Genomic DNA, 21,662 nt, shown 5'->3' with positions numbered 1-21,662 from the left:
GGAGAGAACAGTGGTAAATTGGATAGAGCAACCCTCGTAGCTGGAGAGAACAGTGGTAAATTGGATAGAGCAACCCTCGTAGCTGGAGAGAACAGTGGTAAATTGGATAGAGCAACCCTCGTAGCTGGAGAGAACAGTGGTAAATTGGATATAGCAACCCTCGTAGCTGGAGAGAACAGTGATAAGTTGGATAGAGCAACCCTTGTAGCTGGAGAGAACAGTGGTAAATTGGATAGAGCAACCCTCGTAGCTGGAGAGAACAGTGGTAAATTGGATAGAGCAACCCTCGTAGCTGGAGAGAACAGTGGTAAATTGGATAGAGTAACCCTCGTAGCTGGAGAGAACAGTGGTAAATTGGATAGAGCAACCCTCGTAGCTGGAGAGAACAGTGGTAAATTGGATAGAGCAACCCTCGTAGCTGGAGAGAACAGTGGTAAATTGGATAGAGCAACCCTCGTAGCTGGAGAGAACAGTGGTAAATTGGATAGAGCAACCCTCGTAGCTGGAGAGAACAGTGGTAAATTGGATAGAGCAACCCTCGTAGCTGGAGAGAACAGTGGTAAATTGGATAGAGCAACCCTCATAGCTGGGGAGAACAGTGGTAAATTGGATAGAGCAACCCTTGTAGCTGGAGAGAACAGTGGTAAATTGGATAGAGCAACCCTCGTAGCTGGAGAGAGCAGTGGTAAATTGGATAGAGCAACCCTTGTAGCTGGAGAGAACAGTGGTAAATTGGATAGAGCAACCCTCGTAGCTGGAGAAAACAGTGGTAAATTGGATAGAGCAACCCTCGTAGCTGGAGAGAGCAGTGGTAAATTGGATAGAGCAACCCTCGTAGCTGGAGAGAGCAGTGGTAAATTGGATAGAGCAACCCTCGTAGCTGGAGAGAACAGTGGTAAATTGGATAGAGCAACCCTCGTAGCTGGAGAGAACAGTGGTGTAATTTGCAAAAAGACATCATTTAGAGTAACATGTGTCTCGACCAGACTGTTGATGAGGCACTCCTCTTTCAGAAACACAGCCAATGCTTTATTCATTCGCGAAGCAGTTGAAAGATTTTCATGACCAACTTGTTCTAATACAATCATGCAGGAAAAAAAATATCTAGAAATAAGAACAGAAAACCCTCTCACAACCCGCACAACAACAACTCCCGAGAGAGAGAGAGAGAGAGAGAGAGAGAGAGAGAGAGAGAGAGAGAGAGAGAGAGAGAGAGAGAGAGAGAGAGAGGGAGAGAGAGAGAGAGAGAGAGAGAGAGAGGGAGAGAGAGAGAGAGTAGGAGAGAGAGAGAGAGAGAGAGAGAGAGAGAGAGAGAGAGAGAGAGAGAGAGAGAGAGCATGTGAGCAATAGAGAGAGGGAGGGAGTGGAGAAGACAAGAGAAAGCAATATAGGGAGAGAAAGAGAGAATGTGGGATGCAGAGCCTGCTCGGGGCGGTCATCGAACAGCAGCAAAGGCACTACTTGGATTCTATTTTGAGTCACTGCTTAAGTTGAGGTCAGTGCTTCTCTCTGGATGCGTCCCAAATTGCACCCTATTAGCCACATAGTGCACTACCTTTGACCAGCCCTATGGGCCCTGATCACAAGTAGTGAACTATAAAGGGAGTAGGTTGCCATTTGGGGGACAGCCTCTGGCAGAGCAGCATGTTAATTAGACTGAAGAGGTGGAAAGGGAGGAGGAGGAGGAGAGGAGGGATGAAGGGGAGGGAGGGAGGGCTCAGAGACAGAAAAAGCACTCTCATTCTCAACCACTGGTTTAGTGGCTATGCAGAAAGAGAAGGAGGAGAAGAGAGAGAGAGAGAGAGAGAGAGAGAGAGAGAGAGTGGAGGAGGAGGAGCGAGAAGATAGGGGGGAGAGGGAGGGAGGAGGAGGAGAGAGAGGGAGGAGAGAGAAGGAGGAGGAGAGAGAAGGGCAGAGAGAGGGAGGAGGAGGAGCGAGAAGGGCAGAGAGGGAGGAGGAGGAGGGGCAGAGAGAGAGAGAGAGAGAGAGAGAGAGAGAGAGAGAGAGAGAGAGAGAAGATAGGGGGGAGAGGGAGGGAGGAGGAGGAGAGAGAGGGAGGAGGAGAGAGAGGGAGGAGAGAGAAGGAGGAGGAGAGAGAAGGGCAGAGAGAGGGAGGAGGAGGAGCGAGAAGGGCAGAGAGAGGGAGGAGGAGGAGGGGCAGAGAGAGAGAGAGAGGGAGGAGGAGAGAGAGAGCTTGTGCTCTGATCTGGGTATGCATTTGCAAGGGTCATCAGCAACCACCCATCAGCAATCTCACTGAGACCTATCAATCCATCCACCTATCAATCCATCCACCTATCAATCCATCCACCTATAAATCCATCAAGCTATCAATCCATCCACCTATAAATCCATCAACCTATCAATCCATCCACCTATAAATCCATCAAACTATAAATCCATCAAGCTATCAATCCATCCACCTATCAATCCATCCACCTATAAATCCATCAAGCTATCAATCCATCCACCTATAAATCCATCAACCTATCAATCCATCCACCTATCAACCCATCCACCTATCAATCCATGCACCTATAAATCCGTCAAGCTATCAATCCATCCACCTATCAATCCATCCACCTATAAATCCGTCAAGCTATCAACCCATCCACCTATCAATCGATCAACCTATCAATCCATCCACCTATCAATCCATCAACCTATCAATCCATCCACCTATCAATCCATCCACCTATCAATCCATGCACCTATAAATCCGCCAAGCTATCAATCCATCCACCTATCAATCCATCCACCTATAAATCCATCAACCTATCAATCCATCCACCTATCAATCCATCCACCAATCAATCCATCCACCTATCAATCCATCCACCTGTAAATCCATCAACCTATCAACCCATCCACCTATTAATCCATCCACCTATCAATCCATCAACCTATCACTGCACAAAATAATGAGAGAGAGAGAAAACACTTGAGGCATCCTTAATTTAACACTGAATGAAACCAGGGTAGTAGAGAGAGAACGATAGGTGGAAAAAGAGGAGGAGAGGAGGGATGAAGGGGACGAAGGGAGGCCTCAGAGACAGATGGATACAGAGGGAGGATAAAGGGAGAGAATGGAGAGAGATGTGTACTGTGAATACTTTGTTTGTTAATGACACCACACCTTTGACAGACTGTGGGAGGGGGAGAGAGAGAGAGAGAGAGAGAGAGAGAGAGAGAGAGAGAGAGAGAGAGAGAGAGAGAGAGAGAGAGAGAGAGAGAGAGAGAGAGAGAGAGGGAGAGAGAGAGAGAGAGAGAGAGATTAGAGAAAGAAAGAAAGAGATTAAAAAAACACCTCAGGCAAATCTTTGAATCTCCCTCAAATGCTGAGAGAAAGAGAGAGAGATGTGCTAAGGTGTCTCGGAGAATCACTCATCGCGATGATTCCCTGACATAGCGTGATTTCAAAAACAACCCTTTGGATCAAAGTCTTGCCTCTTTTCTCAAATGTGATTTTAAAAGGGGTAGCCTGGGATGAAAGGAGGGCTGGAAGAAAGAGAGGATAAAAGAAGAAAGAGGGAGACATTTAGGGATTTCAAGCAGCCAAGGTCACAGACTAATGAATTGGGGAAAGAGAGAGAATGTCTTCATCTCCCCAGTTGGAAGAAGAGAGGGGATGACTGATCGGAGCAGCCCAGAAATAGCCTCGCCATCTGAGACAGAGAAAAGAAGGATGGAGGGAGGAATAGAGAGCGGGAGGGGCCTCCTGCCCTCTTTTGTCCCTCTCTCTCAATCATTCCCTTCATCTCCTTCAGTCATTGGTCCTGTGTAGTTCAGTCGGTAGAGCATGGTGCTTGCAATACCAAAGGTTGTGGGTCCAATTCACACTGGGGGTCGCCCATATGTAAACTGTACGCATGTCTGTAAGTGGCTTTTGGTAAAAACGTCTGCTAAATGGCATATGTTATTTTTTCCCCTGCCTCCAGCAATACAGGCTGTTAGCAGCCTAAGCCTATAGGAACACAGGGCCCTAGGAGCTACACTGCCACACCGTTCCTCATGAGGTATATAATCACACTGCCATGGCCTGGTGGCCTAGAAGTCATCCCCAGTACCTGTAGGCTACATGTAGTACAGTCATGCATGCCATGTTACCGTTGTAAGTGATTTGTCCCACCTAGAAGAGGAAGACCTCATAGGCCCCCAGAGGAAACGAGGCCCTGGATTGAATTACCGAACGGAGGCGTTTCAGGTGGTCCATTTTGCACTGCACACATGATCAGGTCTATTACCTTTATTGTGGACTACTTTTGACCAGAGCCCTGTGGTTGAAGGTAGGACATTGGGTGCCCTTTGGGATGCAGTCTGGGACTGCAACAGAGACAACCTGGAACGCCCCCGCCAGTGAGTATCCGCGGTCTGCTTTCATATCCTCCTCCTGGTGTGGCCAAAGGGGCTTTTACCATCTTACAACGTCACAATATATAGTTCATTATGTTACTAGCATAAAGAGCTTGCATAGTTTTTCAACGCGCCGACCACAGATATAGAATCTCTGGAACGGACATGCTCATTCAAGTCAATGACACCATAATGGCTAGACTGGTGTCCATTTTGAATGTACCCATGAGTTTACCAGTCAATTTGCCGTGGTCAGAGCCTCTATGCTCGTTCTAGCCATTATATTTCTATGGCTCCAACACTCAACCAATATGGCATGTTACTAACATGTGTATCTCAACACATAGCATATGTGATGTTTTGCTTGAGTCAATGGTTTTCACTGTAGGCTATTTCCAGACATCACTGAGCCGAGCCGTGTGTTGACGACTAAGCCACATTGGCTAGCTAGCTAAAGAGCAAACAAACAAGCACAAACACTGATGGAGAACTAGGTACTGTATGTGACCCAAATGACATCCAGATTTCCTATAGGAGTGAGAGAGAGTGAGAGAGAGAGAGAGAGAGAGAGAGAGAGAGAGAGAGAGAGAGAGAGAGAGAGAGAGAGAAGAGGGAGTGGGGGGATGGAGAGAGAGAAAGGGAATAGAGAGAGAGAGGGAATAGAGAGAGAGAGAGGGGGATGGAGAGAGAGAGAGGGAATAGAGAGGGGGATGGAGAGAGAGAAAGAGAGAGAGAGACAGAGAGAGAGAGGGAGAGAGAGGGAGAGAGAGGCCCCTAGTGTGCTCATTGATCCAAAGCCCAGAAAAGTCAAAGCACAAGAGGACAGACACGATCTTGGCAAAGGGAGCGCCGTGGTTTATGACTGTCGCGACTGTGCCTGCCTGTGTGTGTGTGTGTGAGTGTGTGTGTGTGTGTGTGTTTGCGTGTGTGTGTGTGTGTGTTTGCAAGTGTGTAAGCATGATGGAATTATATCAGGGGATGCTGCGACATCGCCACCCGTTCACCTGAGAGGGAGAGAAAAGGAGGGGGAGAGAGTTAGACAGGGAAAGAGGTACAGAGAGAGAGAGAGAGAGAGAGAGAGAGAGAGAGAGAGAGCGGGACCCAGGACCAGACAGAGAGGGGGGTGCTAGCCTAGCGGTCTCGCTACAGCGGCCAGATGACATATTTACATGCAGCCGGAATATCATCCGTCTGAGGTAAATGAATGCTATGTGAAATAGTGGGTTTAAGTAGGCAGCCTTCCCAGAACAGGGCCATGTAGATCATCTCCCAATCATGAACCCTCTCTGCTGCTCCTCTCCACCCCCAGACTACCACAGACATCCGCAGGGACATGAGAGAGGGGAGGGAGGGGCAAGAGAGGTAAATACTCTACACAAGAGAAGCGTCTACTGCAAACAACATGGATGAGACAGGAGAAAGGAAATCAACACAGTCATGTCGGGGCTTGATCTAGAATCTATATCCTCAAGGATGTTCAACCTCATGTTTGAAAAGCAAGATAATCTAGCGCTACGTAATGGTGCTTGCTTGCTCCAGCGCTGTACTACCGATGCCTGTAGTGAACCATCCAAAGACAGATCAAGTTATGATTTACACAAGATTTCATCCAAATAGATCCGTTATGATACTGTCTCCTTGCAGTTTTCTGCATACTTGACTTTCACGTTGGCGCGTTCAATAGGACGGACCAAACACATCTCTTTACACAATCCTACACCGTTTGTCTCTGCCGCCTACAGAATCCCCCAGGTGTGACCCACTATAACCCACTGTCCCCAGAGAATATACCCCTATGGTAATGATGACATTCTCTCTCTCTCTAGAGGGTCTTCACCCCTACCTATTCCCCAAAGCCCTCCCCTCTCTCCAGCTCCTTCCCTCCTCCTCCATCTTTATTACAGGGTGTGTCTCTGCTTGGTGTTCTTCTCCCCCCTCCCTTTCCATCAATTAGAATCAATTAAATTCAAAGGGCTTTATTGGCATGGGAAACATACAGTGCATTCGGAAAGTATTCAGATCCCTTCACTTTTTCCACATTTTGTTACGTTACAGACTTATTCTAAAATGGGCTGAACGCCAAGCATCACGTCTGGAGGAAACCTTCACCATCCCTACGGTGAAGCATGGTGGCTGGGGCAAAGGTTCTCCTTCCAACAGGACAACAACCCTAAGCACACAGCCAAGGCACCGCAGGAGTGGCTTGGGGGACAAGCCTCTGAATGTCCTTGAGTGGCCCAGCCAGAGCCCGGACTTGAACCCGATCGAACGTCTCTGGAGAGACCTGAAAATAGCTGTGCCGCGACGCTCCCCATCCAACCTGACAGAGCTTGAGAGGATCGGCAGAGAAGAATGGGAGAAACACCCAAATACAGGTGTACCAAGCTTGTAGCGATATACCCAAGAAGACTTAAGGCTGTAATCATTTCCAAAGGTGCTTCAACAAAGTACTGAGTAAAGGGTCTGAATAGTTATTGTCACGTCCTGACCTTAGTTCCTTTTCTATGTCTCTATTTTAGTTTGTTCAGGGCGTGATTTGGGGTGGGCATTCTACAGTGGGGAGAACAAGTATTTGATACACAGCCGATTTTGCAGGTTTTCCTACTTACAAAGCATATAGAGGCCTGTAATTTTTATCATAGGTACACTTCAACTGTGAGAGACGGAATCTAAAACAAAAATCCAGAAAATCACATTGTATGCAAATGAATTACTTAAAAATGTGATTTTCTGGATTTTTACAATGTGATTTTCTGGATAAAAATTACAGACCTCTACATGCTTTGTAAGTAGGAAAACCTGCAAAATCGGCAGTGTATCAAATACTTGTTCTCCCCACTGTATGTGTTGTTCTATGTTTTTGTATTTCTGTGTTTGGCCTGGTATGGTTCCCAATCAGAGGCAGCTGTTTATCGTTGTCTCTGATTGAGAACCATACTTAGGCAGCCTGTTTTCCCACTATGGGTTGTGGGTAGTTGTTTTCTGTCTTTGTATTAGTTACCAGACGGAACTGTTTCGGTTGTTATTTTTGTTTTCCTTCCCGAACACTTACCACGCTGCATATTGGTCCGGTCCTTCCCGAACACTTACCACGCTGCATATTGGTCCGATCCTTCCCGAACACTTACCACGCTGCATATTGGTCCGATCCTTCCCGAACACTTACCACGATGCATATTGGTCCGATCCTTCCCGAACACTTACCACGCTGCATATTGGTCCGATCCTTCCCGAACACTTACCACGCTGCATATTGGTCCGATCCTTCCCGAACACTTACCACGCTGCATATTGGTCCGATCCTTCCCGAACACTTACCACGCTGCATATTGGTCCGATCCTTCCCGAACACTTACCACGCTGCATATTGGTCCGATCCTTCCCGAACACTTACCACGCTGCATATTGGTCCGATCCTTCCCGAACACTTACCACGCTGCATATTGGTCCGATCCTTCCCGAACACTTACCACGCTGCATATTGGTCCGATCCTTCCCGAACACTTACCACGCTGCATATTGGTCCGATCCTTCCCGAACACTTACCACGCTGCATATTGGTTCGATCCTTCCCGAACACTTACCACGCTGCATATTGGTCCGATCCTTCCCGAACACTTACCACGATGCATATTGGTCCGATCCTTCCCGAACACTTACCACGCTGCATATTGGTCCGATCCTTCCCGAACACTTACCACGCTGCATATTGGTCCGATCCTTCCCGAACACTTACCACGCTGCATATTGGTCCGATCCTTCCCGAACACTTACCACGCTGCATATTGGTCCGATCCTTCCTACTCCTCCTCAGAAGAGGAGGAAAACCATTACAGTCATATAAATGTGATATTTCAGTTTTGAATTTTTAAGAAATTAGCAAAAATATATAAATACCTGTTTTTGCATTGTCATTATGGGGTATTATGTGTAGATAGATGATGGAAAAAAAGAAATGTAATCCATTTTAGAAAAATACTTTAATGTAACAAAATGTGGAAAAAGTCAAGGGGCTTGAATACTTTCCAAATGCACTGTATGTTTACATTGTCAAAGCAAGTGAAATAGATAAACAAAAGTGAAATGAACAATAAAAAATGAACAATAAACATTACGCTCTCATAAGTTCCAAAAGAGTAAAGACATTTCAAATGTAATATTATGTCTATTTACAGTGTTGTAACGATGTACAAATAGTTAAAGTACAAAATGCTAAATAAATAAACATCTCCCCCTGCCCCTTACACCGCTACCTATCCCACAATGCCCTCCCCTCTCCTCCCCAAGGTGCTCTCTCCACTCCCCCTCTCCCCCTTCCTCCCTCCCCTCTCTCCACCCTGGCCCCCGTTTCACCCCATGCGAGTGGGGGGACCATCTGTCTCTAAGCAACAGGGTGACACTGTGCTTTTTTTTGGGCTGCCTGCCTCTACACACAGGCAACAATGCTGGGCCGATGCCTTCTCTCCCTCCCTCTCTCCCCCTCTTTCCCTCACTTCTTACCTCCTGCCCCTCTTACCATCTGACATGCCTGCTCCCTCCTCTCATTTTCACACTCACTTTTTCTTCCCACATATTCTATCTTTCTCTCCATCTTTCACTCACCTCTCCTGCCTCTCTCACCAACCAACATACTGTATTCTTCCCCTCCCTTCTCTCCTTCCCCACTCTCCCTCCCTCCCCACTCTCCCACTCTCCCTCCAAACTCTCCCTCCCCACTTTCTCTCCCTCCCCACTCTCCCTCCCTCCCCACTCTCCCTCCCCACTTTCCCTCCCTCCCCACTCTCCCACTCTCCCTCCCCACTCTCCCACTCTCCCTCCAAACTCTCCCTCCCCACTTTCTCTCCCTCCATTCTCTCCCTCTCTCTCCTTCACATTACCTGTGCTCTACTGCAGCATCACTAGGGTTGTCTGAGGCAGTGTTCCTGTAATCACTAAGCTGGGCAGATCAGGTGTGTGGATCGGGGCTGTGACTGTGTATCAGGCGTAATGACTAACACATTGACTGTCTGAGACAAGCATCTTCCTCACACTGGCCTCTGTCTCTCCTCTGCCTCCTCTCCCCTCCTCACACACAATCCCCAATCAGACCCGTGTAGCGTCGACCTGTGCTACCCAGAAGGGAGAGGGCCTGGACGTGATGTGAACACTGTGCCAAAAAAAGGAAATACATGACGGATTTGAGGATGACAGGAAAGTGTGGTAGGAAAGCAGCCGTCTGTCTTCCCGTCTGTCTGTCTCTCCAGGCTTCAAAGGCAATGGCACAGAGGTAATCAGCCAGATGAGATCAGAGCACTGCTGACAAGTGTGACTGCTGACAATACCCAGGCTGATGCAACTCTATCCTTCCTCCCTCGCTCATCCACTCTCCCTCCATCAACCCATCTCAGTCTCTCGCTCTCTCTTCCATCTCATTCTCTCCCTCTCATCTCTCCCTCCATCAACCCATCTCAGTCTCTCGCTCTCTCTTCCATCTCATTCTCTCCCTCATTCACTCTCCCTCCATCAACCCATCTCATTCCCTCGCTCATGTATAACCCTCCTCTCTCTCTCTCTCTCTCTCTCTCTCCCTCCGTCGCCAATCTCTGTCTCACTCTCCATCTTCAATCTCCCTCCATCACATCTCTCCCCCCATGTCCCTCTCAGTGCTCACAGTCATATGTTGAACGATGTCACACTTTGCCAATAGATATGCACCCTGGTATGTTTACTGGAATACATAACGCGTCATTGCTTTCTAACGGCTTGCAGTTTGATCCAGGATGAACTACCTCCATGGTGTTGGAACATTTCTTGAATCTCTGGCCGAGGGATATAATGTCCCTCTAGCTAGCAGCGTAACAGTTGCTGAGAGTAGTAGCTATCGTTGTTGAGGATAAGTTGCGCTTCCTCGCGGGATGTGTAACAGTCACCGCTCCTGTTATAATGCCCTTGAGAAGAATCTGCCTAATGCAGCTCAGACACTGGCTATAATGGCATGCGCCTGGGTAAATGGCAACCATTTTAGCTCCTCGTGAGGAGCTTTCTGTAAGTCACCTTGACTAGTAGTGGGTGCAGGTAGAGAACGGGTGAGAAGTGAGAGAACGAACTGAGCTAAACGGAAGTGCAACACTGCGAATGACTGCATGCCACTTTGTGAATAAATCATAACGGAATGTTAGCTCCGTATCCGGTGTGTTTATCTAACGGAGTTATCCAGGGCTTACAAGGTCATTAAGACCTAATGTACTGCATCAAGTAACTAGAAATAGAACTGACATCCCGCTGAACGGAACCGTTCCAACGTACCAACGGCGCTAGATGGAACGGATACACCATTGGAAGAAAACCCAGTGAACCTGCGAAGTCGGTTTCCTGGACCCAGATTAAAATGAGTCATGCATTTTCAATGTCGATTTTCCATTTGGATTCATGTTTAGTCCAGGACCAAGTTTAATCACAATAATCTGGGTCTGTCTGGGTTTGTGCAGCTCCTACTGAGGGGGAACGTAATGTAGTGTTCCAGAATATGTCCGTGTTGCTGGGGTTTAGATAGATACAGAGCTATGCAGAACAAAAACATCCAACCGCCAGAGCCAGCACAATGCCTTTCATGTTGGTGGGGAGAATCAATAGGCTGAATGGGGAAGAAGATACAACTATATGTGCAGCTATGTCGAGCCGAGCTGAGCAGCTCTGCCCTTCACAACCACCAATAAAATATCTATTACACAGTTCTTTTAGAAAAAAATTGTCTCTATTCTTTCCTTCCTTCTTATTGTCCAATAGGAAAACTTGGCTTTTTGAGAGATGACATTGAGATCGGTTTAAAGTGGGCTATGTGATTATGGCTCGTGGGTGGTGGGGGACTGGAGAGGAGAATGCGTATATGTTGTCTATGAACAGAGGTTGGTCAGTTGTGCTCACACACAAACACACACACACACACACACACACACACTCACACACATGCCCCTTGATCTGTCCCTAGCTATAACTGGGGCCTGGAGTTTTCCTGCCCAGGTAACATGCTCAGAAAAGACTAAACTATATGTGGAGTTGGTAGCAACAATTGTGGTCAATGTCCTTCCAACCACTACACAAAACCATTATTGTTATACAATAAAGGGACTGATTGAAAAATGATTTGAAATTCTTTGAGAAAAAAAAATACATTCTTTCTTCGTGAAGTCTACAATGGAGAAGCAGATCTGGGAGGAAAAAGGGTAACAATTGAAATAATAAACGGAAACAAGTCTTGGTTTTCAACTATTTGTTTTTTCTTTAGCGATATCTGTCATTTCTGACAATGCAATTTGTTGTCACACCGCCTTGACATTGGTTGACAAAGAGCTTTCAAAGCCTGTCGGGAATGTTTGAATAGCAGCGCAAACGCGCAAACAAATAAAGTCCCTTTTTAAGTCTCTGGAATATTCTCAGGACATTGGCGAGGCGACGAGCGGCAGAATCACGGAGGTGTGAAACGTACAACACAAAGGACAACAAAGCACATCAAACAGGGCCACACAAACACAGCCAAGAACAGCTCAGAAAGTGTCTGAATCACAACCACATGAAAATAATAGACCCAGGTCGGTGTAAATAGACTACGTGGTGGGAGGGAGGGGAGTGGACGGGGGTGAACGGGGAGACCAGACATCCTCACTGGGTACTTGGACGCTTGCCAGACCAATGTGCTTTGACATTTCCTTCCTGATGCTTCAGTACAGAGGGACATTAGGAGTCTTGATGAGGTTGGATCTAAGGTCACGTTCAATCAAAAACCAACATCCGGAAATGATCTACGATTATGCAAAAACACAATTTGTCTTTTAATGGGACTCCAGTGATATTGGATTTGGTGTGACAGTAAACATAGTTGGGCTGATTGAATCGATGAAAATTTGAATTTATTCAAGCAGAATAAATACCCCAGAGATTTCATTCTCATTGTTATTTTTTTACTGAACAATATCCCTGATCCAGACCACCAGACCTGTCTCTGAACCTGGTTTTGTCTGGACATGGGTTGCATTCATTAGGAACCAAATGGAAGAAAGCGTACTGAAAAGGGAGGGACTACCTAAACTTGTCCAATAAAAAACATAGTAATATTATTGTATTGTATTGTACACTTTGTATTCTAAATGTGTAATGATTGAGTAATGATGTAATAATTATTGTATGATGTATTGTGTTATTTATGATGTAGGCTGTTTTGTTGTGATGTAATCGTTTTGGACCCAAGGAAGAGTGTGGGGATCCTAACAAATGCCAATACAAATCCTCACGCTACAGAAAGATGAGACAAGCTCCTGCCCTATGAATCGTTCTGGCTCAGACAAGGTTTACTTTATCTTGGTCAAGTCTCATCCTCAACCATGATCCTGACCCTGACTAAGTGGCTGCACTGTCAGTCACTCCATCATCCCTTAGTTGCTCTGAGGCATGTCACATCCCCTCTCTGTCCCCGCATCGTCTCACTCCAAAAATCTAGAGAAGAGTGTGAGGCAGGAGAGGCCCTCTTCTCCCTTCGCTCTTTCAATCACCCTGACTCGTCCGTCATTCTCAAGCCGCCGCACTCCTTACTCTACGCCAGCGCGACCGCCTCGCCCCCTCGCCGCCAATCCTGCTCCATTTGACTCATGATGAGGTGTCAGTAGCGCCCTTGAGCGGGAGCGCAGTTGCCAGTCCCCCTATGCTCCTCAGCCGCGGCCGGACCTGAGATCTGACTGTTATTAACTTGTCAGAGCGGTGGAACCGCAGGGAGGAGGGAGGGAGCAGAGTTCAACATGTGCTCCCTTATGCATGGCTTGGCTTCGGTGTTTGTAGTGTGTGAACCAAAGTGTTTACTCACCAAGGCCCCCGGGGCCCCCTGCAGCTTGACTGACTGCTGCTTGGATCAACCATCACTCTCTATTAGCTGGTAAGTATGGCCGTCTCAAGAGGATGCATGTCGCTCGCTCAACTCCCTAGGTCATATACGGAAGATCGCCAGGCCCATGTAAGGCTTTATCAACCTGACTATACAGTTGAAGTCGGAAGTTTACATACACTTATGTTGGAGTCATTGAAACTCGTTTTTCAACCACTCCACAAATTTCTTGTTAACAAACTATAGTTTTGGCAAGTTGGTTAGGACCTACTTTGTGCATGACACAAGTCATTTGACCAACAATTGTTTACAGACAGATTATTTCACTTATAATTCACTGTATCGCAATTCCAGTGGGTCAGAAGTTTACATACACTAAGTTGACTGTGCCTTTAAACAGCTTGGAATATTCCAGAAAATTATGTCATGGCTTTAGAAGCTTCTGATAGGCTAATTGACATAATTTGAGTCAATTGGATGTGTACCTGTGGATGTATTTCAAGGCTTACCTTCAAACTCAGTGCTTCTTTGCTTGACATCATGGGAAAATCAAAATAAATCAGCCAAGACCTCAGAAAAAATTGTAGACCTCCACAAGTCTGGTTCATCCTTGGGAGCAATTTCCAAATGCCTGAAGATACCACGTTCATCTGTACAAGTAATAGTACACAAGTATAAACACCGTGGGACCACGCAGCACATCATACCGCTCAGGAAGGAGACACATTCTGTCTCCTGGAGAGGAACATACTTTTGTGCGAAAAGTGCAAATCAATCCCAGAACTATAGCAAAGGACCTGCTGGAGGAAACAGGTACAAAAGTATCTATATCCACAGTAAAACGAGTCCTATATCGTCATAACCTGAAAGGCCGCTCAGCAAGGAAGAAGCCACTGCTCCAAAACCGCCATAAAAAAGCCAGACTACAGTTTGCAACTGCACATGGGGACAAAGACCGTACTTTTTGGAGAAATTTTCTCTGATTTGATGAAACAAAAATAGAACTGTTTGGCCATAATGACCATTGTTATGTTTGGAGGAAAAAGTGGGAGGCTTGCAAGCCGAAGAACACCATCCCAACCGTGGAGCATGGGGGTGGCATCATCATGTTGTGGGGTGCTTTGCTGCAGGAGGGACTGGTGCACTTCACAAAATAGATTGCATCATGAGGTTGGAAAATTATGTGGATATGTTGAAGCAACATCTCAAGACATCAGTCAGGAAGTTAAAGCTTGGTCGGAAATGGGTCTTCCAAATGGACAATGACCCCAAGCATACTTCCAAAGTTGTGGCAAAATGGCTTAAGGACAACAAAGATAAGGTATTGGAGTGGCCATCACAAAGCCCTGACCTCAATCCTATAGAAAATGTGTAGGCAGAACTGAAAAAGCATGTGCGAGCAAGGAGGCCTACAAAACCTGACTCAGTTACACCAGCTCTGTCAGGAGGAATGGGCCAAAATTCACCCAATTTATTGTGGGAAGCTTGTGGAAGGCTACCGAAACGTTTGACCCAAATTCAACTATTTAAAGGCGATGCTACCAAATACTAATTAAGTGTATGTAAACTTCTGACCCACTGGGAATGTGATGAAAGAAATAAAAGCAGAAATAAATCATTCTCTCCAGTATTATTCTGACATTTCACATTCTTAAAATAGATTGGTGATCCTAATCCTAATTTTTACTTGGATTAAATGTCAGGAATTGTGTAAAACTGAGTTTAAATGTACTTGACTAACGTGTATGTAAACTTCCGACTTCAACTGTACATCAACTTGACAAAGGTAATAAAGGTAAAATAAATAAATAAATAAAAATAAATAGCGTCATGGCACTAGACAACCAATGTCAGTCCACATAGAGGGTGAAACACAGGCAAACACGTGGCTGAAGGAGAGATTTGTTCGCGGAATTTGTCCGAATGGGAAATGATAAATGCTTGTTGCTTTAGACTGCCTCTGTCTTCCTACTGTTCCTGGGCCCAGTTACTAACTCTACAGTAAGCAAGCAGTCGCATCGTTTCCATGGCCACCCCTACTAGAACAATGGAAGCAATTATAAAAACGCTTCTTGGAAGATTGCAGTAATAATGTGAGCAGTAATAGCATAACAGGGTGATTAATGGTGTAAATTAAACAACTATTAAAGCCTCTCTCCATTTCATCTGTAATAAGAGAGGAGGAGGCAGCCAGCAAGCAGGTTTGGAGTGGAGAATTAAAGAAATGGGAAACGTAGCAGTAGAACGCATCAGGGCCTGTACTAGTGTAATGCCACATTTTATACCTCAATAACTTTTGCATCACTTAGTTCATTATGTCGAAATTGTATCCGGTAATCCGGAACAAAGCCCCGTGTGCGGCGTTAACCTTTTCCCGCCGTCGCCAGGTGTTTAACTCCTCGACACCTGTGCACACACACAACACGGGCAAATTGCCTGCCGTTCCCAAGCACACGCTGAAGGCTATCGGCGGGAAATGTTCTACACAACCGTTTCCTCCTCTGCAAATATGTATTAATCATTTGATACTCGGCGCTGCTGTACGTGTAGCTGAAGCCAATGTTGTAATCGGAGTGCCCTTTTTCGGGCTGCCGCAGTTAATTAAGTATAGAACGGATGGAGGAGACAGACACACCCCCAGAGTCAGTCGGCAAGACTTAGTCAGATGGAACTCGAGTCAAGACCCAGGCAATGTAAAGACAAACACAGAGTAGTGCACAGGCAAATATTACTCAAGCTATTGTATAGCTGTAGGAAAAACATTCGATTTAAGCCCGCTGTATGCGCAGACGGATACCGTTTGGATTGGCCGCATCCCCAATCCCTAGACGTCATTTTAACCCGTCTTTCACAGCAGCTGCCAATCACGATGAGGATTGACCAGTGACGTTCTATCAACTATAATGTGACCCCACAAAGGTCAAGTTCAGATAACCAATCCTAAAATCAGGCAATATATGATGCTGCTGTGACTAAAAGTCAATATCGCTCAAATATCCCATTGGTTTCAGTCTGATCTGATTAATTAGCAAGCGTTTCCATTTCCTTTGGAGCAGGACACTCTCTGTTTGAAGTGCTCTGCTTCCCGGGGTATCCATCTCTGAAAGCTTTCCAGTAAATTGAATTGCACTTTCTTTGCAGTTTAGATGAAGGAGGAGAGACGGGGAACAATCTGATCAACTCTGAGTTTAACTGACATATTTGCCTGGGGATAAGAAGCTAAGCAGAATTGGTACTGTAATTAGACTATATCGCCGTGACTCCCCTCCCCGCTAAAATGCCGCCACCGCTCGCTTGGTGTTCGCTTAGTTTATAATCTCCTCTACTCTTCAAGCCACGCCTTCTTTCAGAGTCCTCTTTGCCCCTCCCTCGGTTCAATTACCGCGTATACCACTTCTGTCCAAACAATAGCCCATGACACGTTAATTACACACGCTAATGTTCTAATGTTCTGATGTTCTGATGTTCTGATGTTCTGACTGCGCCGGGCCTAGTGTGTGCTTTGCCCTAATGAATCTAACTGATAATAGACTACAGCTTACAATCAATATCAGGCCCCCTGGGGCCTTACTTACAAAGCATCTCAGAGTAAAGTGCTGTTCGGGGATCAGATTTTTCTTTTAGATTATACTAAATAGACAAGGGTGAACCTGATCCTAGATCAGTGAACCTACTTCGAGACACGTTGTGAATACTGAGGACAAGATTGAGCGTTTTCAAATGGTCGAGTGGTTGGCCCCTCCATATAGGCAAGCTCAAGGTCAATGGGTCGTGGCTAGAAAAACAGGTGGGTCACACAAAAAAAAAAAAAGGTCATTAGCACTAAAGTTTAGGGACCACTACTCCAGAAAACAACCCACGGTTAGGGTGCGTCTCGATACCCTATATAGTGGCATAAAGGGAACAGGGTGCCATTTGGAATGCAGGCAGCCTTATCCTTCCAGGGAAGAAGAGAGGGATGGACAGATTAAGAGAGGGAGGGGTTAACTAGCTAGTCAAACCAAGGCTCAGTTTGCCAACATAAGTGGGGTTCCTCTACTGAGTGTTATGATTGTGCAGATCTTTAGCTATAATACCCTTGCCACCTGTGGCAGTCTATGGCAGGGTTTCCTAAACCCGGTCCTCGGGACCCCGAGTGGGGCACGTTTTGGGTTTTGCCCTAACACCACACAGCTGATTCAAATGATCAGAGCTTGATGATTAGTTGAACCAGCTGTGTAGTGCTAGGGCAAAAACCTAAATGTGCAACACTTGGGGTTACGAAGACCGAGTTTGGGAAGCTATGGGCACAGACGATGGTGGCGAAATAGTACTGCCACACAAACCCAGGCCAGCATGGCATCATGAGCCAGATCCTCTTTTTTTGCTTCTTGGATGACTTCCAAACGTTTGATTGCTTATTATCCCATGGGACTCTAGTTTAAAGTGCACATTAGTGATTGGCCATTAAGGCCTTGCTTTTGAACTATTTGCCAAATCTTTAACTTAAAAACAAAAAAAAAGCTAACTATGGATATGATGACCTTTCCTCGCCAATGGTGCTTCTACACCTGCATTGCTTGCTGTTTGGGGTTTTAGGCTGGGTTTCTGTGTTGAGATATCAGCTGATGTAAAAATAGATTTATAAATACATTTGTTTATTTACATACATTTTATAAAATGGGAACATTTGGCACGTGTGGTGGCGAATATGCACAACATTATCCTGTAAATTCAACCATTACTAATTCGAGGTTTAAAAGCTCAAACAAACCAATCCATGTCAACTTCCAATTAACATTCATGAACGGGAAAAGTAGTCAGAATGATTGCAACCATTAGCCTAACATATGGGACTGGTCAGGGACAATTACGCACACCTGTACTAACTAATGTGGAATATTAGAGCATCATCAAAACTTCAACAACCAGCCAAAATGTATTAATTCCCGTCGATTGTCTGATCTATGCAATCATCGATTCGATCAATGAAACCAATCGCTCCAGCTCCCTGATTTAAATGGGGCGTCAAAATAGTCCCGGGTCTTTTTTCAGCCGCGGATCGATACCCTACCGAATGGCCTCAGAACGGCGGAATTGGAATTCTGTGTGCATGCAGGGGCTAGGTTACATGTCAGTGTGATCACAGTGCGTGCTTGGTCGCTAAAGTTGCGTTTACACAGGCATCCCAATTCTGATATTTTGCCCAATTACTGGCAATAGAGAGTATCTGCCTTAGAGATTTGTACTTGAGACGTATATTTACAAATCGGGGCGCAAACTGGGCATCATTCGGTCCATATGTTCTCATACGCACCATTTCAACTCTAACAGCACACTTGTCCTTCATAACATGGACATGTTGATAGCACGCAATCTGATTTGATTTGTTTTCATTCCCCATGTGTTACAACACATATAACAGCCTATAAATTAAGACGGTGAGAAAGAGGGAACTCTCCCCAGATGATATCCTATTATTGAACACTGAACACGAGGGGACGCAGGTGGTGAGAGGGGTATACAGAGCGAGACAGACACAGAGAGACAGAGAAAGAGAGAGAGTGGGAGAGATACACACACACAGAGAGACAGATAGAGAGACAGAGAGAGAGAGACATAGACACAGAGAGAGACAGACACAGATAGAGACAGAGGCATAGAGCGAGTGAGACAGAGAGAGAGACAGAGAGGGATACAGATAGAGAGACACAGAGAGAGAGAGACATAGACACAGAGAGAGAGAGAGAGACACAGATAGAGACAGAGGCATAGAGAGAGTGAGACAGAGAGAGAGCTCATTACACATATTCCCCGCAAAACAGAGCAGCTCCCAACACGTTCGAGACGTTTCAACCTCAATGCATTCTAAATCCCCAATGTGGACAATGCAATGTATCACACAGCTGAGAGAGAACACCATGGCTGCAACAACTCAGATATTGAGATGCACCCCACGCACAAATTTTGACACTCCACCACACAACCGCACTGGCTTGTGTAACAAGCGTCGGGCACCGCGGACCCCCCCCCCCCCCACACACACACACACACATACACACACACACTCATTGCCGTGTGCACGTAGTCTACCTACCTTCAGAGCCTCGATATCCAGTGATGTTGATCGGTCCATATAGAAAGAGAAAGTCTTGCGCACAAAGTTAGAAATATCTAGACTCGTAGTTCCCGACCTAAACTCAGCCCCGTCCTCCAACCCGCGGACGATTTTCTCAATTTCATTCCCGTTGATCACGACTCCTCCAGTTTGGAATTGAAGCGATGGCGATAACAGCTATTCACTTGACGACAGTTATTGACCAGCAGAAACAAAATATAACCCCCATGAGGCGGCAAACAAACAGTTTTGATTTCTCCGATTTTGACAGGGAACGCGAATTCCGTTATGGTAGATTCATGTCTCCGGCGCGGAGCAAGCGGCAGGCTGAATTGCTGCAACCCCAGCAACTGAGTTCCAATGCTTGGACGTCCTCATGCGGCAAATACACATAAATTCTGTTCGGTTTGAAGAAAGGGGAAGCCAAGGGGAGAGCTGTAGGGAGGCAGCTATAATTCCGACGACTGATGTATTGGGGTGATATGGGGAGTGTGTGTGTGTTTGTGGGGGGGTCTAATCAACTAGATGAATCGAAAATAACCGAGGACGAAAACGCGCTCTTCCGATTTTATCCGAGCCAGAATCTCTGTAGTGATGCTGATGCTCGCCTTGGAAGTGCACCGCATCTGAATTCAGACGCTGTATCTTAGAAAGTCTATGAGAGAGGGTGGAGGGAGGGGGCGAGAAAGAGCGATAGAGATACGTATCTGTTCTCCCAAGGAAGGAAAATGTTGAGTGCAGGTCGAGTTTCTCTGGTCGCGCAGTTTCTTTCCCGTCGCCGTGCGTTACGGTTCATCGCCACCAGATGACTGTATCTTTCCCACGGCTCTGACTTAAGACATTAGTGAAGTTTTCATCTCTCCCAGACAGCAAACTGTCTCTGCCCCTGCAGCCCTGTTTGTCAGCCTTCCCCTGGGGTCCTAAAGCTACCAATGAGTGTGGAGAAGCCCATCAGCAGGCTTCCTGAGCGCATGCCATCACTGCTGAACCGCAGTGCTGTTTAAGTTTTAATTAGCAAAACGGATGACATTCCATATATCCCACTGGGCACCCTGGTTGAATCAACGTTGTTTCCAAGTCGTTTTCAATGTTATTATGTTGAACCAACGTGGAATAGACGTTGATGTGACGTCTGTGCCCAGTGGAAACAGACATGAGCGGAGCACGCTGCCTAGCGTAGCTTTGTTATCACAATCCATTTAGTGTTCATTCCGGACAAGTCATTAGCAGACCGAGACAAGCCTTATGAAGAGAGGGAGATTTATCAAGGGTGTCCACATCCCCAGAATAGAATAGAAGCGAGTCACAGCACAGTCACTGGATATGGTATCATCTTAATGAATACAAGGCTTTCTTCCATCGGGGCCTTTTTTTCTGATTCTTTGCCACTCTGTAATTAATCATTTTACGGGACCGGCTTTTATTGGAGAACATGACCTCGAATGAGCGCCCTGTGGCAGCTCGAGCTGAAGTGACGTCAGCTCATCTCGAGCTCCCTCTAGTCTGGAACGCAAGTTTTTACAGCCCGCTAGTAAAGCGACATGATGTGGCAGGTTTAGCATCCTTGCTGTGTGTGCGTGCGTGTGTGTGTGCATGTGTGTGGTGTGTCTGTGCGTGTGTGAGAGAAAGAGCTCATCATTCGTGCTCGCGCTTTTCTACGTGCGTCGGTTTGTGTGTGTGTGTGTGTGTGTTAGTAATGAAGTAGCTAGGTGATGTGTCCTAGATAAATGGGGCTCATGCATCAACCCGCTGTACCACAAATCTTGGCATGATTTTCTCAGATGCTCACAGTAATGAGATGCACAGTAATGTTACATAAATCATTCGACAGTGTTTGTGTGTGTGTGTGTGTGCGTGTGTGCGTGCGTGAGAGAGATCGAGAGAGAGAGCGAGAGAGAGAGAGAGCGAGGGAAAAAAAGAGAGAGAGAGAGAGCGAGGGAAAGAGAGAGAGAGCGAGAGAGAGGGGGCGAGGGAAAGAGAGAGAGAGGGAGAGCGAGGGAAAGAGAGAGAGAGAGAGCGAGGGAAAGAGAGAGAGAGGGAGAGCGAGGGAAAGAGAGAGAGAGGGGGAGCGAGGGAAAGAGAGAGAGAGAGAGAGGGCGAGGGAAAGAGAGAGAGAGGGGGAGCGAGGGAAAGAGAGAGAGAGAGAGAGCGAGGGAAAGAGAGAGAGAGGGAGAGCGAGGGAAAGAGAGAGAGAGGGAGAGCGAGGGAAAGAGAGAGAGAGGGAGAGCGAGGGAAAGAGAGAGAGAGGGAGAGCGAGGGAAAGAGAGAGAGAGGGAGAGCGAGGGAAAGAGAGAGAGAGGGAGAGCGAGGGAAAGAGAGAGAGAGGGGGAGCGAGGGAAAGAGAGAGAGAGAGAGAGGGCG

At 46.5% G+C, this 21,662-nt stretch overlaps 1 protein-coding gene across 1 annotated transcript in view; it reads right to left on the bottom strand.

Moving 5' to 3' along the window:
- The window catches only part of LOC110534570 (zeta-sarcoglycan-like), a 316,878-nt gene extending 296,277 nt beyond the window's left edge, over positions 1–20,601 (bottom strand). The window contains exon 1 of the mRNA XM_036953988.1: positions 19,281–20,601. Coding sequence (XP_036809883.1) covers positions 19,281–19,319 — 39 coding nt within the window. The 5' untranslated portion in view covers positions 19,320–20,601. The remainder of the gene's footprint in view (positions 1–19,280) is intronic.
- Positions 20,602–21,662: the final 1,061 nt, after the last annotated feature.

The sequence above is a fragment of the Oncorhynchus mykiss genome, chromosome 19 (assembly GCF_013265735.2).
Source record: "Oncorhynchus mykiss isolate Arlee chromosome 19, USDA_OmykA_1.1, whole genome shotgun sequence".
Taxonomy (NCBI): domain Eukaryota; kingdom Metazoa; phylum Chordata; class Actinopteri; order Salmoniformes; family Salmonidae; genus Oncorhynchus; species Oncorhynchus mykiss.
This window is presented reverse-complemented; position numbering and strand designations above follow the sequence as displayed.